Source organism: Suillus subalutaceus (assembly GCF_016647625.1).
Source record: "Suillus subalutaceus strain FC151 chromosome Unknown DFJ58scaffold_68, whole genome shotgun sequence".
Lineage (NCBI taxonomy): Eukaryota > Fungi > Basidiomycota > Agaricomycetes > Boletales > Suillaceae > Suillus > Suillus subalutaceus.
Genome location: NW_024540317.1, coordinates 159,080 through 184,799, shown reverse-complemented (window position 1 = coordinate 184,799; position 25,720 = coordinate 159,080). Strand labels below are relative to the sequence as shown.

The following is a 25,720-nucleotide window of genomic DNA, read 5'->3' as shown; positions in this document are numbered from 1 at the left end:
TGACGGTCAAAGTTTATATTCAACATCACGGACATCTGTTGCGACAACTCTAAGATCTTGTTGACGCCCTTCTCGAAGCAAAAGGTTGTATTACAGCGGAGAAGCCACATGAGTGGTTCAAAAACGCAGTGTTTTTAACAGGTATTTTTAACAGCGGTTGAAAAATAGTGACTTTTCAACCGTACCCTAGAGAAGTTGTCGTACCAGGAGACGAAGATGCTGAAGGTACCTCGCCAGTAGCTGGAACAATTGCCGCTTGGGGTTGTGCGTGACCCTGCAAAGTGTCTGAAAAACTTGTACAAGTCGTAAGAGCTTCCCCTAGCACCCAGGACATGTTGTTCTATGTATTTCCCCCTTCGTCACCGCGGACGCAACCTTTCTGCCACTGTTCGCACACAGCTGTAATGCAAAGCACTGTAAACCTTCTGGTATACATAATATAATACTGGCACGCCACACAGCTCAATGAGCCTGTGAAGGCAACGTGAAGGGCAGCATGCCGATTCTGAGTACATGACACTGAACAAACTATGAGCGGAGCAATATTCATACCACGAAGATGTCCCACATCCACGGGCATTTCCTAAGCTCTCATTTCCCTTAAAGCCTTGTAGACAGTGTACAAGCGTTCTCTAGAGCGTGCAAGATCAACGCGAAGGACGTTATTCCACTTCAGTGTCTTGTTATGGGATTGTTCCTTGGGAGGTTGATAGCTTAGATCCTTTGCTGCAAGACTGTGCATAGTCTCACTGATGTCGGCCCGATAAATCGTGGTACCGCTCCAGTATGGACCTGCAATATCAGGGTCATGACATTTACTATAGATATACGGTATGGACAAATCACCTGCAGCTGCAATAGCCATCACAGAACTCATGTCTGGGTTTTGGCGGAACAGATATCCTGCTTGTTCAACCTGATCATCCCTAGCTTCTATAATCCGCAGAACAATTTGAGAGTCCAACTCCTTACCCATCAGACTCCTAATTGCAAACCTCTTCACTTCTACCAGAAGGCCGACACCGGCCCCAGTAATCCTCCATCCTCCATAGCAATGCCCCTCTACCCCGGTAGGCTGCCAGGGCTGAGCCACTGCTGTAAGATTGATGGTCGCGAAATTCACAATGACGCCCTCAGCATTCTTTTCCGAGATGTGCATCATTACTTAAACATGGTGTTCTCCGAGTCACCATGGGGATCATTGGCTTCAGTAATCAGGGGCAGAACGAAATTGGTTGAAGTTGACTTGCTGACGATGGGTTTGACGTACACTGATTGCAGATTTCGGAGTGAAGCACGCTGTAGACATGTCAGGAAGCATAGGAAACCGTCTGACATGTAGGAGCCACTGGCTGTCCCGGGTCCGGTATTCTACCGAGGAAAGGAGTTGTCAAACTCCAACTCGATTGTTTTCATTATACAGCTAAATATTTACTGCAATAATTCATGAGAGGTACGACGCACCCTAACCTTTGCACCTCGCATATGATTTTATTGATCTTCACCTGACGGAAGGTCCTCGCACCAATAGTAGATAGCGAGTTCAAGCACACCTTGACACTTTCATACCAACGTTTCATCTACTAGTAGTCTGCTTGAATTTGACCTTTCCTTTCTATGGACGTATATGTACTAAGAAGCGGTGCATCAAGCATGGGACAACTTGTTTTTCTTTAAAAATCATTGTTGCTACATATCATGATGGTCAAACATTTCTGTGTAACTACCCCTTCCACATTACGGAGGTTTGTGCAATTATTATTAATGGGTAGCCTGTTATGATAATCTAATTTATTCATCAGTTCACTGATGTGATCGTCTTCATCGTCCTACTCTTCGAGTTTGCAGTCTTTGTGCAAAGCATTCTCTGCCCTTTTTTCCAATTGCAGTGCCCGTGAATGCCGCCATCTCTCTGTGTACTACATATCGAGAGTTCTCTACTAAGTAATTGCCGCTCTGTTGTCAATGAATATGCTTGCCAGGTACTCTACGTTCGGTTCGGTTGCAAGGAGCTTCGCGACCAGGGTTCAGCCTAAATACTGTGTGTGTCTTGTCAGAGCCTAGGTGGTATTGAAGTGGTGTACAAGGCGTTTGTCACGCTGTGTCACACCTCGCTAACTCCTGTAATGTTTGTGGCTGATCATCACAATCATTCACTGTGCAGTGTGCACCGGTAGGCCAGCAAACCTGACTGTTGCATTTTAGCTACATACGAATCAGAGAAAGTGCTCACTGTGAGCTCGCGGCACTTCTAAGGTTGAAATTGGTATGAGTTTGCCTTTCCGACGCTGATCAGTGTACCAAACTGTCTCCAGATGGTATATATCATGTCATAGCACTCACACAACTCAAAATTTCAAAGGAAAAAACAACTACGTAGAACAATTCGTTGACATGATATCACCCTTTAGTTCTAGTAGGGAAGCAATCCATAATGATGTGCTAGCTCAAAGGCACGAACGCTGGGTGAGTACGAACTCGTGGGGTATTTAGTATTGATGACTTCGCGAGGTGGAACGAAGCGCACTTCGACCAACTTCGCTCACAACGAAGTCTACCGAAATGCGTCCAATTTCCACTTCAATTCGCTTCACATAGCCGGGGTTTTGACATTTTACCACATTTTGCCACTAGTGAAATCACATCCGAAATGCAATCTAGAGCGCTCCAGAGCGTTCCAGGCTAGGTCTAGAATGCTTTAGCGAGGTCTAGATCTGCTTTTGATTGAATTTTGCAAGACATCAGGAAAACATAATTCGTGACAGAGTGCTACAGAGCGCTCTGTAGCACTCTGTAGCACAATTGAACCCGCTGATGGAGGTAAAATGTCCCAAACCTCCGATGTGTCAGTCCGCTTCGCAGCAACACTACTTCGGAATGCTACACGCTTTCGTGATTGTCCCGGCGTGCGAAGTACGTAAATATATTGTAATAGTTTCGGCACGCAGAAGTTTCGGCTACGCGTAGTCCTAATTTGGTGGCTTATGTCATTGTTTGGCTGGTGACTGACACACTTGGACGCAGCTTTAAAACTAGTATATACTATTGTTATATACTATTGTTATTGTTATTGTTAGATTTTCTACATGTTTCTACACGGATATTATAGGGTTAGGCCTGCTGAGGTTCAGGAGCACTGCTGGAGTTTAGGACGTGTTTTAAGACTGTAAGGGTTTAGGTACGAGTCCCGTTTAGGACAGGTTTAGCGACGCTTAGCGTTTGTTTGGATCCCAAACGCCAAGGACATTTTAGAATTGAGCATTGATATTGTAATACTTTCTATACTAGGCTAGTATTTTTAGAACTGGCCTACACCCTGGCAGTGGACGATTTAAATTGCTTGGTACTTAGTCTCATTTTTGATCCGCGTCGCTCAGACAATCTCAAGCACTTCCTGGAAGGTGCCAGCAAACTCATCGTGCTATCTAGCAATGTCCAAAACTTGTAATAAATGCAACCAAATCTTTCCCACAACAAAAGAGCACAGCCGTCACCAGAAAAAATGCACTGCTGGCAGTATGGATGGCAAGATCTTTTTCAATTTCGAGGGGACCGACATCACTGTGGTAAAAAACCAGCATGGAATGTATGATTGCCACTGCTCTCATTCGGCATGTTTGGCGACGGGTAAAAAGGCCTCGCTTCCGCTGAGGGGCTGAAGAAGCATATGAGAAGATTGGAGTCTCATTGGATCGGACCAGTTGAGGTGATGCGTCGACTTCACAATCAGCATGCACACGTGCTAATCATAATTCAAGCAGTCTTCTTCAAGCTGCGAGATAGTTCAGCCCATGGTCGAAGTAAGTTGTGGAAATCAACAAGTCGAGCGACTCATAATCACTCTCACAGATAGAAAGGATGGAGGTTACTTCTGGTGACGACAGCCAGTCTATTGATCAAGTACCTAGCGTACCTGACCCTTGGGTAGGGAGCATACTGGCAGCTTGCGCGCATAAGCTGATCAATCATCATTGCCCACAGCCTACTCAGGGAGGTCATGCAATGGTTATGGCGCAACAATATGATCACGTGAGCGCAACAATCAACGGAGATACGTCCTAATTGACCATCCGATGTAGTCCGCACCCAGCACTCCAGAAACCAGGCGAGGAAGGTCTCTTCAATGGCAAACAGACAGGGCAAGTGCAAAAAAAGCAGTGCGTATGTTCACCAATGAGCTCACAGAATGTCTAGTCTCCTCAGATGGATCAAGTGCAGAATATAATGCCTGCTGCCCCCTTGGAACGGCATGAGGTGGGTCATATAATGTTGGTATACGCAAACGTCGATTCCTTACGGCAGCATCAGTCGGACAACGCCGTTGCATATTTCTCGCAGAAGGACCCCCAAGTAAGCACCATAGTTTCACTGTACAATTACAATTGACCGACGATGGCTGTACAGACTGGCAATCCCTCAGCTCCAAAGGTATGCTCCAGTATTAAATTACTCAAACTACTTCCAAACATGATCAGGACCGACTGCTTCACCATCCATATCTCGACACCATCAACGTCGTTGTTGACCCTGATCTGCTCATCTTATGCTGTCAAACCTGCCAAGTCGCTCTATCTATTGGAGTCGAGCATCTATGGTGACCATAGATGTTCCTGGAGGGAACATCTTAATTTGGTTAGTAAAGGGAACAAAGGAACACCAAGACTAATATTCTGTGGGAAAAGAGGGAACACTATGTCTTTATTTGGTTAAGACAGTGGGAACACAGGAACATCATGTGTCATTATCTGTGGGAAAGAGGGAACACTATGTCTTTATTTGGTTAGGACAGTGGGAACACTGTGGGAAAGAGGGAACACAGGAACATTTATTGGGAACACTCCGTGGGAAGAGGGAACATAGGAACATCATTTGTCATAATCTATGGGAAAGAGGGAACACATTCTTTCTCTGACCTTTAACTCACCACTTGTATTTTCGCATTTTTCACAACCTAGGTGCCTTTAATTCATTATACCCTTGCTTTCATATCATTATAGCATATCTTCACAACATATATGAACCCATCCCAGCCCTTATTTGACCTCCTAGAGCGCCCTATATCAATTCCTGTACTATACCAACATCAAAAATAAAACAGGTTCACCTTTTTATACCTCAACCTGGAAAGCTGGCATGCATGCACATATCTCACCATGGGGAGACTACTGGAGAGCCCCACTGAACTGCTTGTAATGTGGGCATCCTGATAGACAACTTCATCATTATATGTCAAGGTCCAGACTAGGTTCATGGAAGATATATAGCTGGACAGCAGAGCGACATTGAAAGTTTGCTTTTAATGTCTTTGCATTATTGTCAACCAACACCACATTCTCTTCTCTAGTCAATTTACAGCTGTTTGCGAAAAGGTTGACAGTAGTGACATTTTGAGAATGTAAAAAACAAATAAATAATAGGCAGGTACATAGAGTCAAATAACAAGTGCATATACTCACAACAATGGACTCCATATTCACGGACAGCTTCTCGAGTGATGGTGAACTATCAATGCCAGAAGATGACGACGTGTTGCAGTCTTCCTCCATGGACTCTGGGAAGCAAGTGAATGTTGTTGCAGATGGAGACCCTGACGAGTCAGAACCAGTGGAAGTACTTGACAAACATGGACCTGGCCGCCCACAGAGACACGAAGAAGGTATGGTGTGCTCACCACAGGCTTAGGGTGTCAGGACTGTCATGATTATCCTTTGCTTAGCTCCTCCTGCGCCTCAAAATGTCACGATTTCATATTCCCTCGTCATGTACTCATTTGAACAGATGAAGAAACCAAAGACGAAGAGGAGCGGTAAAGTCTAAACTCGATAGTCTAATACAATAGTCTAATACAATAGTCTGAACTCGATAGTCTGAATTCATTATCTCCGATGTTTCGGATTTCTTTAGCTTATATCTCAATCAAATGATAAGCAATCGACAAGATCAGACTACCAATATACTCACCTTGACTCGGAGTCTCGGACTACAACTCTTGTTAAGAAAGTTAAGCATGATAACAACTTTCATTTTTTTCATTATCGCTGAGTCCTGACATTTCAGATTTTATTCCTAGTCCAATGGATAATGGTATATATATTAGTTGCAGCCCATGCGAATATAACATGGCATTAGCTTTGTAAATACAGGTGATGGTTCTAACTCACATCTCAGTCTCTTGTAAGGAGCTGAGATGTTTGGGTGCTACTGAAGGGCCTTCAGCAGAACAAGGGTATCCCAGGAGATCAGTCAAAGTGAAAAGGAGGATCATAATTGTCTGACATAGTTAAGCACATGTCTACAATTGGCGGGAAGTGCATGGTGTTGGAGTCAGACAATGATAGGGGCGCTTGACAGTGGAGTAGGTACGAGTGGACCCAAGCTCCGTTCGGCCGAGAAACCTTCCCGCTATGTTTCAAACTGATATGTTTATTTTATTCCTATTCTACCCGTAGTTAAAAGAAGGTACACGTCGTATGAACATCTCAGTCCTTTTACCAAGACTGAGATGTGAGCCTTAGTTTTATTCCCCTCGATAACGAGCTAACATACCCATTAGAATACATTCTCTTATAGCTCATCTCTTGCGTCGTCGCTCAGCCTCTACTCGCAGGACATGGATGAATTTAAATGTGACTCACGGATGTGCACTTCTTCGAACCTCGCTATTGTCGGTTGTGTACACTGTCATACTAGGATCTGAGCTACATTTCAACTGCTCTGCGGTGTGTACCACATTATCAATATGCCAAACTTCGAAGGCAATGATCAGGAGTTTCTCCGCGAGAATTGCAATATTGGTACAGTAGTGGCGGCACGCAACTCACCATCCTTTGACAGTTCGATCCACATTCTCCACCTGGACACAACAGCTGCGCCGAGGGATCCGGAATGAAGAACGTGATGAACCACCCCTTTTCTGGCTCCTCTGCTCCCAAAGGCCATCCTCCTCGCCCATGTAGGATTCCTCTTGTGGATGTCTTTGCAACTCGGGGCAAATATGTATTTTTCGATATCCATCTCATGATGCTGATATTGTCTCGTAGCACACCGCTAATGCCCACAGTGGCAAAGGGCATAAGTTGGTGCAGCCACCATGTCCTCCTTGCCAATAAGCCAATGCTAGCTCCTCGAGTAGCAGCACGCCACCAGCAGGGACAAACAATTTTATCGGCGGAGCCACCCCAGTAACGTTGCAGACTGGAAGTATCGGTGCAGCTACTAGTAACGGATCTCCTTCCCTGTTGGACGTTGAACATGTTCCAGACATCGGCTACATTGCAGTTCTCACAATGTGGTTCCCGCGTCTTGCACGCACTGGACAAACAAGTTTGACTGCTTCCAGCTCCCGCTAGGTTTTCTGTCCTCTCCGAACTTTTACGTTAGAGTACATATCACCACATGTACTGAGTATTTGACGACGCGTGCAATTCGATGTTGCTCCCAATAAACGATTGACAGTGTACCAAGTATGATACGCAGGATTCAGATCATAGAGAAAAAACATTGTCGGCAGGTCAAGTTCGAACCTGCACCATCCAGGAGTAACAGACTTCGAATCAGTTATCAACTTGGCCATAAGTCTTATGGTTGACGTTCGAAGACCTCTCCGTGAGCTCATGCCCAAGGTGCGATCATAGAAAAAAACTGTTGTCAGCAGGTTTCGAACCTGCACAATCCGGGAGGAACAGATTTCAAATCTGTTAACGACTTGGCCATGACCCTTACCGTTGACGTTCGATGATCTCTCCATGAGCTCATGCCCAAGGTGCAATCAAGATTGTCAGCACTATTGTCAGCAGGTTTCGAACCTGCACCAACAGATATCAAACCTGTTAACCACTTGACTAAGATTGGTTAAGATAAGTTGATGAATTCAAGCTAAACATGCCAAATTGGTAAGGTCTGCCTGATGATGTGGCCGGTTGTGCAGGTAAGAACGACACTAACCATAGTACCATGAACCGCGATTCAGCCCAATATGTACCAGCTCGCGCAGCCGTAGAGTGCGCAAGCATGGGAAGAATCTGATGTTAGCGGTGGTCTTCAATGAGAATGCATGTGACAGTATTGTTCTGTCGTCGCTCGATGACTCGGATAGGTGGTACAGACCGTATTGATGACAGCCTGTATGTATGATCTCGTGTGTATATTGGCCAGCCCACGTGTAGAGCTGCGCGTCTGTATGGTTGCCAAATCGACCTATTCCAGTGGTCAGGAGAAGTCGTGTAATCGAATGTACCCAGGGGGTAGTTGCCTCAAGCTGAATTACGATATCACCGCAGTCATCGAGTCAATGATTCGTTGCATTCATGTGGTCGCCTATCAGGACAAGATCAATGCGGAAAGATATCGATGAGACGAGAAATAGAATCAGCCGCAACAGGGCGAAGCACATTACAAGCGACCACCGCGCTACTCCTGAAACACTAGCTTGCATGCGGGACACCACGTATCTACAGCAAGGCCGACATGTGGGTTTAGTATCCTGTAGGAGACACAAATTAGTGCCCACTCACCTTAGACTCCTTGGTGCACATAAGTGACCACTCCCTCGTCGACGCTCCTGCCAGTGCTGACCGAGACACCGAAAAAGATTCAATGGCGGCCATCACTGGCACTTACAAAGTAGCGTCCGAGTCCCAAGCGCCAACTCAAGAGGAAATGCCTTGGTGAACTGAACGAGGCAGTTTTCATTTGTGGTACCCGTCTCCTCGTTACTTGCTCCCACCACAAGAGTGGGATCTGGACGTATCTGGACTTGGGGAAACAAGTGGGCAGCAGAGCAGTTGAAATCCAAAGCGCACACACGTGAGTCATTCAAATTGATCCATGCACTTCCCGCCATTCATAGAACGTGTCTAACACATCTAACGAAGGGTGATTGCACATGTAAAAGAAAAGGAAGAGTACGTACGAGAGTGACGTCGATAGTTGTATCCTGACACCGGCGGGCCGTAGTTGCTGTTGTTTCACTGGTTGGGGTTGACATAGTCGCTGCTCAGAGGCTCAGCTACAGCAGACGATCAACAAGGGTTGTCTAGCAAGGACAAAGACAGCTGGTGAGTCTGGTATGCCGGTTCTCAGCGTTTTGGTGCAATGTGGACGGCGATAATCTTGGTACATGGGAGCATATGTACTGTATGTACCGTATGCTACTGTATACCGCTGTAAAGTACCACGTACCGTACCGTCAGCATGTTTTTTGCAACCGTAATGGACTGTCATTTTTTGATTTCATACGGTGGCACACTGTATACGGTACGGCTGTACGCCATATACGGTATGGTGAACAGCCCTAGCTGCACAGTATCGTTCAGGTGAGAGACCGTCTTGCTCGTCATGTATTCCGCAAGTCGTGTGTGGCCTTCATCTATGAAATGTTAGTATGTGTGAAGTAAGTTACTCAGTGAATGGTTCATCTTCATGATCCAGGACACCCTGATCTCCACTGATAATGCAGGTGAGGCATGCGATGATCTATAAACCAAAGATAAGTTCTTATAGTCGCGTCAGAATCTCGACTTTCCATGGACTATACAGAGTCACAGTGTTCCCCCACGCTACAGATTGATGAGATGATAAAACACTAATGGTTGATTTCCAGTGTCTCCGGGAGTCGACATTGACAAATACATAAATACTAGGACGTATGTATGTGCTCCCAGCCTTCATACATCCCTCTTCTCACACTGGTTTCAGTATTCCCGCTCCTCATCCACCATATTATTTCACTCAACCCCCACATCCAAGTCACAATCCACCTATGTATCAATACCCACATCCACATACTACATTCCCTCAGCAATATTTTACACAGCGTTAATGAATTGCATTTAGTTGTACATAATTCTGCATACATGCTGTAGCTAACGGACTTACTAATGCCGTCCTAATCAATTGTTGTTAAAGTTCACAAATCACGAACCATGAATCTAACGTCTGCCGAGCGGACTGTAAATTCAGCCGGTGTGACTGTCCGTTACTATTCGTGACATGAGTGTGACTCACGAAATAATGTACCATCACGAATAGAGCATAGGGGTTAGTACCATCAGTTTGGGATCGGTCATTGGCGGCGGAGTTCAGAAATGTCGCTATGTTATCATTGTGATTCACAATCACACTTACACCTCTCGTGCTGACACTCACTGAATGCCTCGCATCAAGAAAAAAAGCCGCCAGCGACACAGGAGCACTGTGCCTCAACCTCACTTCAAACCCGTTCGCAAACAGCGTCGTGCGATGACCGCAGCAAAATCTGCAGAAAAACGTCCTTCTACCATCAGTGGGGCACTTCCTCAACCCATCCGTGATTTCCGCATCCCTGTCAGCAAGGCCGAACTCTCTATGGGCCAATGGGATGCACGTGCACCTCAGAGGATTCATTACGGCGTTCCGGAACTGATAAGCTACGGTGCAGGGGATACCGCTCAGCTCGAGTTTTTGCGGGTTCCTGCTATGAAGGACCGGCGGATTATCGGCTATGTGCCCCTTCCCACCAGATATCGGTCGTCCTGGGTGTATCTTTGCTACTGTGTAGAGTACTGGTTGGCGGTGTGGAAATGTTGGGATGGTGAGTCAAAGAAGAATAAACAAAAGCAGAAGAATACAAAGACGCAACAAGAGAGGGCGGATCTGATTGACACGTCTCGCAAGAATGCTGGTGCACGTTTCCTTCAAGCTATGGTGGCCAGAAGAATTGTGTTGGAGGAGTGCATCGCGAACGGCGTGAATGATGAGCGGATTAAATCACTCGACGAGTTCCTCATTCGCGATCACCGAGATTGGCTATTCGTGGAGTTCGATGAGTTGCCTGACGATGCGGACATGTATTTAGCGGCCGATCCGTTGCACCAAGGGAACAAGAAGATGTTCGGTAGGCGTACCCGATGCGGACGTGTGCATCTGCGCTAACTCGCGATGGCCTCAGAAACGGGCTGGGGCGTAAATGTGAATGACATCTCAATGATGCTTGGCCAGGCAGATGATGCATGGATGTCCAAGGGACTTGACCTCTCAGAGATGTTCAAGAAAGAGATGGATGCAGCCCTCAAGAGGCTCAGAGACAGAGCGGAGGAGATCCACATCACACACGATGAAAATGCAGAATTGCCAGACAGGTGGCACGAGTCCCATGAGCCGCCAATTCAATTCATCAGCAAAAGAAAGGACCAGCTCCTTAGTGCGGGTGAGGAATGGACGAACTTTTGCCTCTGCCCCACTAACATGGTATTTGAGTACAGGAAAGAAGTGCATGAATTGAGCCCTCCATTTGCGACACTCACAGTGCAAGGTTCTCCCACCTTCCTGCCACCCTATCTTCTTTGTGCCTTTAGTACTTTGACCTGGTCATACAACAAAAGACAATGCCTCCGTCAACATTTATATGGATTGGTGTACTCTAGTGTGTCACCCCAACCAACCAACGTCATGAATTCAAACAACCCCAAAAATGTGCTTTAACACAAGCCATCCAGTTTTAAAGATTTATTGTTGTATGCTCACGCTCAAGCCCAAGACCATTTACAGCTGTTTGCATAAATGATGACAGTACACGACTTTTTGGGAAAGAAGAAAAATTAAATATTCTAGTGTGGCACTTCGTCTTGCGCCGCAACAATCAACCGCAATCAACATCGATGTATCAAAAAATCAGTCGCGACGTCAAACTCGCTGCCGTCAATCTCTACGAGCGTCAACACCTTTTCTCTTCAGGACATTCTCGCTTGTGTTGGACAACTTGGATTCTCGGAAAGTACTTTCTGGCGTGTCCTTAAACTTTGGCGCAAGACAGGCAACGTTGTTAGCCCCACCTGTAGCCTTCTTGGTTTCTTCATTTCTGAGTATGAATACACTATGAGAGTGTACGAGATCGAGACATTGTGTGGTGGTGGAGGTACTGAGTAAAATCTCACATTCAGGTATTCAAGAATCAATGGTCAATGAACTTCGAACAATTGTACCTTCCTTGGGCTTGGGAGGGCGACCAGGGCCGCGTTTTTCGTTTTCTGGTGATTCTAGTTAGGAAGTGGGTTCCACGACAATTGTTTCATCCCCTGGAGAGATGTCATACTGGTCCCTGACAGCCGCCGTTATCGAATCGTCGTCAGAGTCCATAGAATCAGAGGATATCGAGTTTGTCATTTTCGACTCAATTGTAACTCACATACATGCGGGATGCGTTATTTACTGCTGTGTAAGATTTATTTATTTATTCTTCTTTCTCAAAAAGTCGCGTACTGTCATCATTTATGCAAACAGCTGTGATTGTTATTTGACACTGAATGAACCAATCATCTACATCAACAACCACCCCTATTTCTCCTGGTCTACATTGTACCGGCTATCAACTTCCTTCTGCTCCCAACAACCTTCCTCTGTCTACCCTGGTCGTCACCCATCGACAACCCTAATAATGACAGCTCATCAGCCACCGCCATAGAGTTAACATCTGACATGCCCTCGAGAAGCAAAATCAGGTGGCGCAGTAGCTGATCACCTCAATTTGTGCTGCCTTTACCTTTGCAGCGCTCCCTGCAAGACATGCCTCTCTGTAATCCACCTGCGAGTGACTTGAGGAGCATATGATTGAGACCCTTGAGAATAGGCCATCTTCCGTTTAGCGAACAAGGCTCAACCCTCATTTATCAGAAACTAAGGATGAACATGGCCGAGTGGAAAAGGAAAAATACTGCTGCTATCTGCATTACGATTTGCACAGGGCTCGCAGCTCCTTGGTCAATCCCTCCTAACATTGCTAAATGCTAGCACTTATCATGCTCCGAGGCACGACTGATGATATAGTCTCATGAGAGGACACCTCTTGAGATGACGCACGTCTGACGATTCATTTGATGGTCACTCTCGTGATCCCCCTAATAGTGCGGATCATATGAAAGAAGAGATATGCTGGCTCTCCCCAATCATTGATATATTCACTATGATACACCTTCCCGATATTTCACAATAGTTGGGTGGACGGTGGGAGAGGTCAAAGTATGGTGCATAAGTGGAGAAAACACTGCGATTGCAGTTCGCCCTGTGTTCCCTGTCAACTACCTCCACTTTTCAAGTTGTATTTGATCTACCCACGTATCTACAACATCTCCATTCACGTTCACGATTGTTGCCATGCCTTTTGTTTGATCAATGAGCTAATGAGGTACTGGTGACTTCCTGCAGCATTTAGAATCCTAGATATCGTTTCAGATCTTATCTATCGGATATTTAGCTCACAGTACATCAACATCTAGAAACATGTTCTAAACCTAAACATGAACGAGGACGACATGTATCTATATCGGCTATATCACATGCTTGAGCTGGCGGAGGATGGGAATAGACGACGAAGATCAATTACGGAGTCACAGGATAGCTGTACTTGGTACAATCGTTTTTTTCAGCAGCCGAAGAATTGCGACGTGAACGTCTGGCACGCCGACAAGCAAGAAAAAATGTACCTTAGTCAAGGCGGTCTACTTACTAATGCCCGTAGCAATACTCCCTGGCAAGCTCTGTACTTGGCTCACAACGACCCAGCCTTTCCCCGCGACGCGGCGCTGTTTCGAGTTGTATGCTCCACAGTGTAATATATTGTTATTATAGAACACCGACTCGCCAGCTTGATATTTAAGCTTGGTGAGACACACTTAGCGAGGAAATAAACTTTCGTGAACTGACGTTGCAAGGTGGCTTGAATCGCTCCCGGCATGTCTAAAGGGTTCGCAGGTGGTGCTTGTGTCATTGACTGAGCTCTGTGAAGCTCCGTTCTCGGCAGTTTATGGGTCTTCGGGACGAGGTAGAGACACGAGTCCTCGTACAAAGCGCTGTTCATGATTCAGATAAATCATCAACAAGTCGACGTTGGAGGATATTCGCGTATTCCATTGAACCTAGAAGTCATTTAGAACGAACAAATCATCAACTGCGAGCACTCACTCCATGCGTCCAGAGTCCAAGAGCAATAACTTCTTCCTCAGCGGTCGCATTTTCTCGTACATCATCACGATGCCATCGAAGGGCAAAATCGTGTTCTAATGGGTTGATTAGCAGGTGTAAAAGCTCTGCGAAACATATCAACACCAGACAAATTATCAGGCAAACAACACGCATACCCATTTGTAGTTCATCTTCGTTGCATTGCAACAACTCCTTCGCAACATTAATGAGCGCATCCGAGGTGTACCACTCTGCAAATGGGGGCTCCTCGAGGTCAGGATGCATGAGGTGTTGAACGCCCCACAAATCTGGATTGCTATCGTCGAAAGGAGGGAACTGTCTTCCGACGGTGCGCCGGTGGGGCCATGATCCAGTTCTGGTCTTAGCTATAGCATGCTCGCATGCCTCTTTGAGGGCCTCGAACATCTCTGAAGGAATGAGATTTGGGACGATGATGTACCCTTGTTCGTTGTATAAAGCTTTGTTGATGGCTGCAGTCATGGTGAGACAAGGGAATGCTTAATGGAAACTAGCATTCATGTTCAAGATGAGATAACTACTTATTTGTGACTGTCAGAGGTGTTCACATGGTTCTATTGAAGAGCCAATATTTGTCAGATTTGAAAAGGTCGTCGAGTCGCGGCTCGTACGGAGCGGTCGTGCCGCCTGCCGGAAGTTCTTCTGACTACGGATCCCCGTTCCCACGCTAGTTTTGTCGACCTCTCTGCCTTTATCTACAAGACTTGATCTGACTAGGGGTCCGCCATGCGAACTTATGACCTTGCTCCGATTCCATTTTCGAAATCGCCTGTTGCCTATGCTATTTGTATTATTCGAGACGTGACAGGTGAGATGCTTCGTATTGTGACTAACGTCTTTGAACCAAGGGTGAGTCGTCCTTTATTTTTTTAAATTAGTATTTATATATTTGGTGGTAGAAGTTGCCTGTTCCTGATTCTCCTCATAGTCGGCAACTGTCAAACGCCCCGGTGATGGATGACACTACAGAAAATTGGCCTGTGCCAACTGTTTACGAAGACGAATTTGCCCATGTCAAGTATTCCCATCATGTCCTCCCTCTGCCAGTTTTTGAGGACGAAAAACCTGTCGCACCTTTGGACATCAACAGAACTCTGGAAGGAGCTTTAGTTGAAGTCCATTTTTTGATTCAGCATTGGCACTTGGGCGGATATGACACGTTCCAGGCGAAAGCAGACGGGATCAACATCCTCAAACATAGCGCCAGTGTCCCAGCAAAGCATCATCTGGACAGCGAAACCAATGGCCTACGACCACCTCACAAGAAGTCTGAGACGGCACTGGAGGCAACTAGTTCCAAGGGATGAAATGTTACGTCGTGGCGATTGTCCTAATTGTATTTGTATCGGTGTTCACACAAACGTGTTCTGATGTGACAGACGTGTTGTCGATGATTGGGTTACGTCGTGGCGATTGCCTTAACTGTATTTGTATCGGTGTTCACGCGGACGTGTTATGATGTTACAGACGTGTTGTCCATGGTCAAATTTGTATTACTACTGTCTATTGAGTAAGGCGTTATATCACGATCACAATTGTATTTTGTACTGGTTGGCGAAATTTTGAAAATGAGACTCTAAAGTCATTTGCAACGCACTGTACATCAGTAGCATTGAAATTCGTTTATCGTTTGTATTTGTCTGTATTTGGCATCGTGATAAGTTGCCACAATTTCATGTGTGGTTGTGTGATGGTATGTTTGGTGTTCTGTATCATGTACTTAATGATTTGCCCAACATTCAACTTTTCTTTGAGCTTCTCCACACCGTCATGTACCTTGCCGTGTCACATTCCAGTGACATGTGTTCTGGAGTCATCCAGACATTTAGCATTCATGACGTCCCCTTCTCCTGTCAAGGAGACATGTGGTTGACAGGCCTTGGCAAGAAGCCCGAAACTCCTGCGCTCATATACTCGTCTATCTGATTGTTTTCTTAGTGAGGCGGCGTTACCCAATGACCAATGATGCACGGGCTCTGTCTCTCCAAGTGAATTATTGCCCTCCCTGGTAAGGATGTCGTGGTCTGGAGTCATTCAGACATCATGTGTACCTTCCCTTCTCCTGCCAAGGGGAAGTCCGAACTCGGCTGACATGCCGTGCAGGAGGGCACAATAGTACATCAAGTGTTAGTCAATTCCTGCTATATAAACTGTAACAATATGGGTGTACCACTCGTGGGTTGGAAGCGCTGCACGCGAATGGTCTCCGTCATGATTTATACCTTTTGGTGTACGTGACGTGATGCTCACGCGTGTCGCACTGCATAATAGATATTTAACGTGCAGAATATCGTTTAAATCTGACTAATGACTCCATGCCATGAGTTGCTTTGGCTGCCATGGCCAGCTTACCGATCCATCACTGTCAAAAGTCTTCCATGTAAATTCGGACAGGCTGCCATGTATTTATCTATACGATGGACACAAGTGAACAAAGATCGTATCCCTTTTGTATCGACCGTATCAATTCGATGCCGCGTTAAAGAACTGTATCATTTCAACAAGTTCAGTGTTATCTCAACTTGTCCGATAGATCTTTTCGTTATGTCGCTGGTTGCAATCGTGATTTTAAACATCATTCCAGTCCGCCCCACCTCTACTCTTGTTTCACCGCTCACAAAGCTGATTTCCATTTCATTGCTCATAGACTGATCAAGTAGGAGCGTTCTTCCGTTCTAGAGTATCTCGACAGGATCGAACGTCAGACGAATGTCTGATTTAGGAGCGGAAGGGGAAGAATGCCCTCAGCCTTCTCAAACAGGTCAACAGCATTACCGCTCGGAGACCAGCTCCACTAATGTAAGGCTGGCTGTAGGTTCGAAGGGGAATAGTAACGAAACAATGTAGATATGAGACGTGTTTAAGATGACACGAGGTTGAAAATGAGAAGACGTTTAGAGACGAGCAGGAAGGCATGTGGTCGAGTTGAAAATATTCCGTGAAAACAAGGGGATGTATCCACGTAACTCGAATGCGAAGAAGCATCAGATGAGTAACGTGGACATTTCCATCTGAAGCCTTGGTTGGCGCGTAGAGGATAGGGAATCCTTACACTAACGTGTACGAGTATTACTTACAGTCGCACCGTGATGATAAGTTAAGGGTGACCTTTTCAAATCGTATGTAACACCATGATGTCAATGATTTACCTCTGTACCCATTTTTGCTTCAACACGTTATAGATTGGTCAGGTACACCCCACACAATAATTGGTGGTAGCAGGCAAGTTTTTAGTTGTTAAGTCTACATATTCAAATCAACCGAAAACAATTTGGCTTTGAGTTGCAACCATTGACATTGTAAACAAATGTAGACAAAAGGAATTCAGCTATGGACGGAAGGGCGTTCACATCATTCACATGTCATAGGCAACCCTTCCTTGCCATCACCGATTGACCCTTCCAAGCTTGACAACCTCCGGCGTTTTGCAGGGCGACGAGTGGATGCTTCAGCTTTGGCCTCCTGTCTTTTCTTCCCCTTGGAGTCCTTTCGATCCGGGGCTCGCGTGGCGTTCACGAAAAAGTTGTTGAGTCCAGCTGATGGGGGGAAATGGTGCCAGAAGAGCATTGGAGCAATGGTAGGTTTGATGCGGAAGAAATACTCAGTTGTCCTCATCAATAGCCACCCAGGCGGATGTCCATTGACACTTTGCACAGGTGATGCGAACCTTGCCGTTCTTTGTTGACACCCGGTTATCCGATACCGCGGGACGGCAGCCCTCCTTTGCACATGCACTGAACTCATGACCAAACGCACGATACGGAGGACGGTGCTTGCTTATCTCTCTGCTCTCAACTATGCGCTTCCCCTCCACATATGAGCCATAGACAATCACCACAGTGTTGTAGTCTAAAACATCTGGACTGGAGGCGAGCAATTCGCACAATGAGTCCCAGACATCCGGTATTCCGAACAGTGTAGCATTGCGAACAAAGGCTTGAACCATGGGGCCAACGTTCACAGGGAGGGTCGAGGCTCCTCCAAATCCAATGACGAAATCAAAGGTGTCGCTAAGATACATGTGAGGGGGACGTTGCGATAAACTAATGCAATACCACTTACTCCTTCACCAGTTTCAGCAGTGAGTCAAAGTGATGACTGACCCGTATGGCAGGCCCACAAGTGACAAGGATAAGTCCCCGTCGTCCACCCCTCGCCTTTGGTGTGGTATCGCACCATGGCGTGCCGCCCATGGCGGTGGTCTCCACCGACTCATCCTCCCTCGCATGATTTGACGCGAACCTCATCGCCGCTATGAACTGCTTACCGAGGTAGGCTTGTATGATTTCTGCAGCCGTGGTGTTGGTCCCTCCGGAAGCCCCACCGGTATGCTGCAACATACTGGTGTACTCATCGGAGTGAGTGTCCATGATCACAAAGGTATTGCTGGGAACGTTTTCCAACATGGAGGTGGTGATAAAGCTCGAAGGTATTGTCAACAGACGCGATTGTTTGCCATGAGCCCCTGCCTTCATGGCTAGGCTAGCTGTGGTCAACTGTTGATTACAAAGGTTAGTTGCAGGGGTCAAGGAGGAGGAGTGGCTTACATTTGCAGAAGATTGTTTGTATTGGGTCACGAGGTCAAGATTAATCAGGAGCTTCAGATATTGGTCCTTCATCGAATCTAAGGTTATGTGAACAATGCAAGCTGGCCACGCCTTCTTCACCCTCTTGCGCATCCCATAGCCGATTACCTTGTAAGGCAAGCTCCTTTCCTTTCCATCAACCTTTCTAGCACACAGTGGGCACAGGAACTCCCAATTCTTCGGGACCGAGTCGTGGCCAATGCATCCAGATCCGCCTGGCCGTGTTTGGTGACACATAACGGCGCCACATTTGACGCACATGTAGGATGTTGTTGTATCACACCCATCCGAGCAGAAATGGCAGAAGGTGCCAAGATCGTTTAGTTCAATTTTTGTGATATCGGTGACCGGAGGTTCGATGGCGGGTTCGATGGTGTAGGCAGCTGGGGGCCTACGGACGGGGGCAGCAATCGATGGATCTTGCAATGTCAGACTGCCGATGTCGAGGCGCCCAGGGGCAGACCGAGCGATTCCGAGGTGAATTGCAGCAGCACGAGCTTTTGGAGGCATTGCGTTCGAGTTGAATGAAGGCACCAGCAAAAGAGTCCCCAACTCCACTTTAGTGGAAGAGGATTCTGTGGCAAGCAAATCAACATTTCTCTGCAAACAGACGTGGGTGTGGGAAAGATGCGCTGGCTTAGTCAGTGGATGTGGGAAAGTAATTGCACTGGCCTTTTCCCTTCTTTCTTTCTCAATTAAACGCTTGCAGATACTACTACTAGATAGTCCCACGAGTTCGTGCATTAACTCTAGCAGACGCAATTCTGCACAGAATATTTATGTATGTTACATGTAGGTTCCTCCCAACATAATACACACGACCATGTATTTTTTTTTGGCAAAAAATTAGGTGGATCTCGTGCCATGGCTTAGTTATGGGTGGGTTTTGTGCACCAAACTAGACACCTGAGCTTCCCAATAAGATTAATAGTGGGTGATTACGTGTCTCGCCAACTATCACATTAGTCTTTTTCTGAAATTCCCAACACCAGCGATAGACCCTACCTCAAATGCTGCAAGTACTTCGAAGCTAAGATATTATATTACATAATCTCTGTGCATGTTACAGTTGCGGACAACCAAAATCAGCAAATTTGAATGACACCAAAGACTGATTTTTCCTGCCACAAATGACTGGGAACCCATTTTTAGTGCAGAATATGTTTTTTGAGGACCAGTGCAATGGATTTGCACGAGCAGATTGTCCAAAACTCTCATTTGAGGATTTTCTAGGCCAAAATCTTGGCAGTACCATAAATAAATCGCTAAAATCTCGAAAAATATGGCAATCGCTTCCTTTTGATGTCCCGTGCATGATTCCATTGAAATATTACAAAAACAACAAGCCGTTCTAGCGCTAAAAATGGTAAGTGTTGAGGTAATTACCCCTGGAAGGTCCTTCAAATGCTCCTGAACTTCTCGCGGCTGAGCCGCAAATGGGTGAAATCATACGCAATAAAGTCTACATAGCTAAATTAGAATGATTTTTTTGTCAATGACATGTCGTCTTGGTAATATAGGCCCCCAAAATGGTGCCGGGGGGGTACACAACATCTTTCAAATTGTCCAAACATTTGGCGGGCCAAAAACCTCGTGGGAAAAACTTCGGACTACTGTTTTTAGACGTATTTTCACTCCCTGAGTTCAGATCTGGCCTTGGTTTGGCACAAAAAATTCACGCTGGATGGCTACCAAATTGGTGGCGTTTGCTTGTCCGCAACTGTAGATACATCTAAAATTTGTCTAAAATAGGCGGTTTTCCAAATTCGGACGTACATGGAAAAAAAATGACGAATCTCATTAATGTTGAAAACTGCTGCAAATTCACGATTTGCGTAGCTCAAGCTAAGTGCTGTGAAAGCAAAATAGATGTTGTAGATGCGTGGGAAAGCATGCAAAACACATGATTGAAAGAAAAATTTCAGAAAAAGACTAATGTGATAGTTGGCGAGACAATCACCCGCTATTATTACAGTCACTGCGGAAGTGAGAAACTGATCAGACCTGGAAAGGGTACGAAAAGATGAATGTAAACAGTATCTAAACAGATGTAGCAAATGACACGGATTCCGAGGTGTTAGAATCTGGAGAGATCCTCAATTCAGACTGTTATCCAACACTGGAAAACTCGACGTTGCAGAGGTGCACAGAAACAGTAGAACCTAAACCATATGTCTGATTTGCGTCTGAATACAATCATATTTGACTCGGATTAGCATCTGGTTACAAATGTGTGGATCCCTGTGATTCTGGGGATTTGCCAACTTCTGGTTGCTTCGCATTGGCTTTTCCCCATTCCCCTCAGCCCCCTTGTTCGCCTAACGATGTACGGGGCACAGCGCCGCCCTAGCGGTGCTCCAGAAAATCAGCCAATGAGCGACACGAACTCGAATCCATACCAGCTTGGTTCCCCAGGCCACGACTCAAACCCGAGTCCATACCAGTTTCCCGCCTCTACTGACTCCTGGAACCCCGCTATCGAATGCTGGCGGTCATGCGCTGCCACAGGTGGATGATTTTTTCAGTCGACCGCCTCAGGCTGGTGAAGCCGCAAAGCCGCCGGCGCAGGAACATCGAACGCCGTCCCATATAATGCGTCCCCCTAGCGTATCGCAAAACTTAGTCACTCCGTCATTTCAGGGAGGGACTCCATACCTGGGACACAGCTCACGCACTCCGTTCTCAGGCAGCGAGTCTTCAGGGTCTCGCGCACCCTCTCTCGGACCTGGAGGCAACTACGGTCAGCTTTCGGGTCCTGCACATCATCAGCCCCATATGATGCCGCACCTAGGCTTCAATCGCGGTTCTCTGTATCACGATTCTGTGGGGTACGAGCTTCAGAACTCGGTTTCAATCCTCACTGCTAGGATGGGAAGTTTAGAAGAAGCGAATCTCCAGCTGCAGACTTCTTCCAAGCATATTAGTTAGTATGAGTAGCTAGCTACAAGGATGCGTAGTACTTACTTTATATTTCTGGGCCTCTTGCCAGCGCATGACTTGAAGTCGGTCAGGAGTTTCGGGTTCGGTCGCGCTGAGGTCGACATGTTCAGGAAATTGTAGTAATCTGGGCCGCTTGGTGGGCCGTCTAAGCGTGATTTCGACTGTCTACAAAGGTACTTAGTTAGTTGGTTGTATTTAAATCTAAAACTTACCATAGACCCTGGCCGCTTGGTTTCAAAGGTAAAACTGAATGCCTGTAGTTTCGAAGGTAGTTCAAGCTTGATCTTATCTGCGTCGTCCGACATAGTGCGAGTTAACGATGGACTTAGAGAAATTTTTCGAAAAACGTACCTCACTTAAATCCAATCGTATGCAGACGTCGAAAGAGTGGATTTCCCGGGTCAGTTAGTGTTGGAACAGCAAGTATTTGAAGAGAATAAACGGACGTCGGAAAAGACATGGTGGCGAAGTCCAAAAAGCATCTGTTTATGTTTGTAGCTGTGGACCAAACGAAGGCTTTGCTTCAAAATCTACGATACGTCGGATTTGCGTCGGATTAACAGCTAGGTACGTTTTGTGTCTGCTCACTTGCCCTTTCTCCCTCGGAATATGGTCTGATCAGTTTCTCACTTCCGCAGTGAGTGTGTTGCAAATGACTCTAGAGGTGCACGAGAATTTTTTTGCGAGCTCGGTGTTTGTAAATGATTTGTAATAGCCACACGCGTGACTTTCGGTCACTTCGAAACGATTCCTTTGCATCCTGCAGCGCCCAGGCTGCGTCAGTCACTCTGACACTTGTATCTGCACTTTCTCCGTCGATGCTATGCATGCGTTGCGCACAGTGAGTTAGTGCAACTCGTTGTACTCGATAATTGACATAGATTTTTGGCAGGTAATGTTATGAACCTTGAATACTATTCCTACTAGTAACTCACTCGATAATTGCAGGGATCTCGGCCGCTCCAAGGCGATATCACAACCCTCCGAGCGCTGAGTTACAAAATATTGACGGAATGTCGAGATTTTATTACTCAGCGTCCTTCTGCAGGTTGGTTGCAAAGAGGCGGATGGATTGGTATTCTTCTTTCCCTGTTCATCGAGAACGTTCACTGATATTTTCCCGCTTATCTCCATACTGTGCTTGCCATGTTGCCCTTAATAATTCATTCCTTTCACTAGCTTGTTTTGCTTGCTTCTTGTGAGTCAATGCCATGCCTCGCAGTGCTCGAGAGATTGTGGCTATGGACACATCAACATCTCGATAGGACTGCAGCTTCTCCTGCAGCTCGTCAAGGTATAGAGGTGGGTTGGCCTGAATAATTGAGCGCAAGTAGTCGAGATCAGTGGTACTCAGAGTACGTGGACGGCCTCTTCCTCGCGCAAATGGATTGGTGTGTTGGCCATATTCGCGGTGGTTTCACAAGACATTGTAGACAGTAGCTTCACAACATTGAGCCAGTTTAGATATTTGAGACACAGTCTTCCGTTGTTCGTAGCGCCAGACAGTCATATTATGGCGCATTTCAGGAGTGATTAGAGGTGCCATTGAAACTCGTTGGGAGCTCTCAGTGCTACAGCATATGATTGCGGCCAAGTGTGACAGAAGTCACACGTCAAAACAAAGGAACAAACAAAAGCTGGCGAATTTTTGAAAATGAGATTCTAAAGTCATTTGGCAACGCACTGTATAGTTACTTATGATTGGGGAGGTCGGGTAAAACTAGACTGCTGATATGTTTGGTTATGTTTTTGGTACAAACATGTACACGTGTCACGCTAACAACCACCGCGTTCTGGATCATCGAAGCCGTCGTCACTGAACGAAGGATGATGCAGGGCACTGAGCGCTGATGCATGATGGGCCATGACTGATTACTGTCCACGGAAGCCATCTCTATGAGTAGTGCAACAATTTTGACCCATGTTTACCTCTGGTCTGTCTTTAAGCTTCAAGTTATCAACCAACAACTCTTGTTGCCAATGAGTCTTCCTCCTCCAACTTCTTGAACAAGGAATTGAGTATCTTTTTGTCTACGCGACAAGGATCAAGTGTCGGCAAGGGCTTCGTGCACAGTTTTTACATGAATAGGAGGGATGTTCGGTCAACAGTATGTTGCGGAGCTCATTGAACGAAATACCGTTGTGGCTGTAAGATCTGATGGCCCGTTGCACGTCCGCCAAGGAGAAAAGTGATTCTGATATGAAGTCGTCCTCGCTGGCCGTTTCAGCACCATCTTCCTCAGGTGTTGCAGTGAATTGCGAAATTTGATCTGATGGTACGTTGGGATGTATGTCCCATCTCATCCTGATATTCAACGATGGTGTCAGGAGTATAATCGGGAGGGGTGTTCGATGGTTTTGATAACTGATCCTCCTGGTTCTTACCAGCGCTCGAATGAACATGGGTGTACCAGAAATTCTCTGCAGACTTCAAGACTTCGTTGACGCTGAGCGTCTGGCTCAACCTCTGCACGGAACCCCATATGGGATCACTTGCTCGGTATGGTGGAAAATCGATCCACGCATGCACAGAACAATTGGTCAGCATCCTGGGGTTTCTCCTTCAAGTGCCGAAGGTAAGACCGTATGGCGATCTTTGCATCTAAGGTTCGAACGACCACCTGAACTGTTCCTCCTCTGTGAATCCTAAGGATAATATGTCAAGAATACTGTGAAATTCATGTTGCGTTCAACTTGCCTTGATCTGTACCGTCGTCCCGCCGTCCGTCTTGCAGGTCTAGGCTACCAGCGAGTAACTGACTGAACTGGCGCCATGTGGTCAGGCCCTCATACAGATGATCCACTCTCTCCCGACCATTGATCTCGCTCCTGGTCCGTAGGGAGAAAAACCCATGATTTTCTTGCACAAAGTCTGTTCTTTGATGTGGTCCTCCTCCGCCAGGCAATGGTGCAAAAATACAAGGGGTTTATCAAGGGTATGTCCTGCACATGCAGAAAGGACGATATATGTGAGCGCAAATATGTTAGCATTTGAAGGACTCACCACTGCGAAGCCATGCCTCCCTCCGCAAGCTAGAGATTCGGATCTCTGGGACCATTGGTGGATGGCCAGCAGTCTGTTGCTCTCGCTATTTTGAACGGATGATGTCTCAGTTCAGATCCACATCCATTTTGGATGGGACAGCCTTAGGAGGCCGTGTTGGTCGCACCACGGAGGGGGGACCAGGTGATGGTTTGTGTACATCAGCTGTGTGGTCAGTCATAGGCAGTGTAACCGTGACCTTAGGTGATCTGTCACTTCCGATGGGAGCCCCCTTGTGACCTTCTAAACAAATGTTGGCAGCAGGGATAAGAAACAAACAGGAAACACACCCGTGCCTATTGACGAACGGGTTTCCATTTCCGGTCTGGCAACATGCTGCCCATCATCTACAATGAATGATGTACACAGATGTGAGATGTGGGTACATGCAGCGTACAATAGCCGTACCTCGGCGCGCATTCAATGATTGATCATGTGCTTGCTGCAGCATTGCAGTCACCGTGTTGGTTGGACCCCTTGCATAACCCATTTCCCCACACCTTGCGATCCTTTGTATCTGGATCAGAAAATCGACTGATGCTGCGAAAAAATATATCGGCAGCGGTGTCGGGGTTGCTTTTCGAATTGCGCAGGTAAGCTCGCACCGCGATCCTCGCATCCAATTTGAGAAACGGGAGGTCAGGCTCCACGCTGTCTGGGAATCAGAGTATAGTATGCATCCTACAGAAGTGATGATTTCATGAATGCTCATACCTGAACCCATGTTGTTAGTCCGCCGATCCAGCTCCAAATCCAACGCGTCAGCCACTAAATTACTGAACTCGTCCCATGCCATCTCGCCGTCGATCAGCCGGTCGACGCGAAAACGACCACTGTTGTCGTGTCCCGTCGTTGGGCAGCATGTCCATGATTTCCCTCAGGAAGTCTCGGCGTTCGATCTCCTCCTCGGCCCGCAAGCAATGGTACAAAAAGACCAGAGGTTCATGCAGGGTAAATCCTGCAAGGCACCACAGAAATGTTAGTACAGGCAAAGACTGGAAGTAATCTGCTGCTGACCATCGCGTAAAAACTGGTCCTTTCGTTCGCTGATGAATCGAATTGGTGGGCTCATGGGATTCGTGCCACTTGTCTGGCAGTTCCGCATTTTCATTGTATGCGATGTCTATCTCCTCCCCCCCTTTTTGAGGTGCTTGATGGCTGCATCCATATCTTTCTT

General features: G+C 46.5%; 8 protein-coding genes across 8 annotated transcripts; 3 read left to right on the top strand and 5 right to left on the bottom strand.

The window, feature by feature from the left end:
* Positions 1–583: 583 nt before the first annotated feature.
* Positions 584–1,159, bottom strand: DFJ58DRAFT_729139 (uncharacterized protein; the record flags this gene model as incomplete). The annotated part of the gene is made up of 1 exon (XM_041385702.1): positions 584–1,159. One exon carries the CDS (start codon positions 1,157–1,159, stop codon positions 584–586), a length of 576 nt encoding a protein of 191 aa, XP_041242878.1.
* A 2,272-nt stretch (positions 1,160–3,431) lies between these two features.
* DFJ58DRAFT_842343 (uncharacterized protein) lies at positions 3,432–4,386 on the top strand (the record flags this gene model as incomplete). Its single annotated transcript, XM_041392819.1, has 7 exons — positions 3,432–3,566; positions 3,762–3,800; positions 3,854–3,924; positions 3,982–4,029; positions 4,080–4,161; positions 4,204–4,254; positions 4,303–4,386. The coding sequence occupies 7 exons, from the start codon at positions 3,432–3,434 to the stop codon at positions 4,384–4,386; spliced, it is 510 nt and encodes a 169-aa protein (XP_041242877.1).
* A 7,208-nt stretch (positions 4,387–11,594) lies between these two features.
* On the top strand, positions 11,595–11,975 carry DFJ58DRAFT_793298 (uncharacterized protein). The gene is made up of 3 exons (XM_041390398.1): positions 11,595–11,675; positions 11,713–11,861; positions 11,919–11,975. The coding sequence occupies exons 1-3, from the start codon at positions 11,637–11,639 to the stop codon at positions 11,941–11,943; spliced, it is 213 nt and encodes a 70-aa protein (XP_041242876.1). The 5' UTR covers positions 11,595–11,636; the 3' UTR covers positions 11,944–11,975.
* Positions 11,976–13,472: 1,497 nt separating this feature from the next.
* DFJ58DRAFT_661842 (uncharacterized protein) lies at positions 13,473–14,436 on the bottom strand (the record flags this gene model as incomplete). Its single annotated transcript, XM_041382255.1, has 5 exons — positions 13,473–13,618; positions 13,678–13,810; positions 13,860–13,889; positions 13,936–14,060; positions 14,112–14,436. The coding sequence occupies 5 exons, from the start codon at positions 14,434–14,436 to the stop codon at positions 13,473–13,475; spliced, it is 759 nt and encodes a 252-aa protein (XP_041242875.1).
* Positions 14,437–14,700: 264 nt separating this feature from the next.
* Positions 14,701–15,281, top strand: DFJ58DRAFT_729134 (uncharacterized protein; the record flags this gene model as incomplete). Its single annotated transcript, XM_041385701.1, has 2 exons — positions 14,701–14,823; positions 14,874–15,281. The coding sequence occupies 2 exons, from the start codon at positions 14,701–14,703 to the stop codon at positions 15,279–15,281; spliced, it is 531 nt and encodes a 176-aa protein (XP_041242874.1).
* Positions 15,282–17,575: 2,294 nt separating this feature from the next.
* DFJ58DRAFT_661827 (uncharacterized protein) lies at positions 17,576–18,167 on the bottom strand (the record flags this gene model as incomplete). The annotated part of the gene is made up of 2 exons (XM_041382252.1): positions 17,576–17,984; positions 18,037–18,167. 2 exons carry the CDS (start codon positions 18,165–18,167, stop codon positions 17,576–17,578), a joined length of 540 nt encoding a protein of 179 aa, XP_041242873.1.
* A 2,914-nt stretch (positions 18,168–21,081) lies between these two features.
* DFJ58DRAFT_842339 (uncharacterized protein) lies at positions 21,082–21,805 on the bottom strand (the record flags this gene model as incomplete). The annotated part of the gene is made up of 4 exons (XM_041392818.1): positions 21,082–21,162; positions 21,236–21,295; positions 21,525–21,665; positions 21,713–21,805. The coding sequence occupies 4 exons, from the start codon at positions 21,803–21,805 to the stop codon at positions 21,082–21,084; spliced, it is 375 nt and encodes a 124-aa protein (XP_041242872.1).
* A 1,652-nt stretch (positions 21,806–23,457) lies between these two features.
* On the bottom strand, positions 23,458–25,339 carry DFJ58DRAFT_842338 (uncharacterized protein; the record flags this gene model as incomplete). Its single annotated transcript, XM_041392817.1, has 10 exons — positions 23,458–23,531; positions 23,582–23,805; positions 24,122–24,146; positions 24,211–24,329; positions 24,368–24,443; positions 24,505–24,589; positions 24,671–24,786; positions 24,834–24,890; positions 25,004–25,198; positions 25,258–25,339. 10 exons carry the CDS (start codon positions 25,337–25,339, stop codon positions 23,458–23,460), a joined length of 1,053 nt encoding a protein of 350 aa, XP_041242871.1.
* Positions 25,340–25,720: the final 381 nt, after the last annotated feature.

What these genes read in the sequence shown, in the direction of transcription:
- DFJ58DRAFT_793298 (XM_041390398.1), top strand. Translation starts at nt 11,637, where the DNA reads ATGTATCAAAAAATCAGTCGCGACGTCAAACTCGCTGCC. An exon ending in GCGACGTCAAACTCGCTGCC is followed by an intron (nt 11,676 to 11,712) that starts GTCAATCTCTAC and finishes TTTTCTCTTCAG; the next exon opens with GACATTCTCGCTTGTGTTGG. An exon ending in TATGAATACACTATGAGAGT is followed by an intron (nt 11,862 to 11,918) that starts GTACGAGATCGA and finishes TCTCACATTCAG; the next exon opens with GTATTCAAGAATCAATGGTC.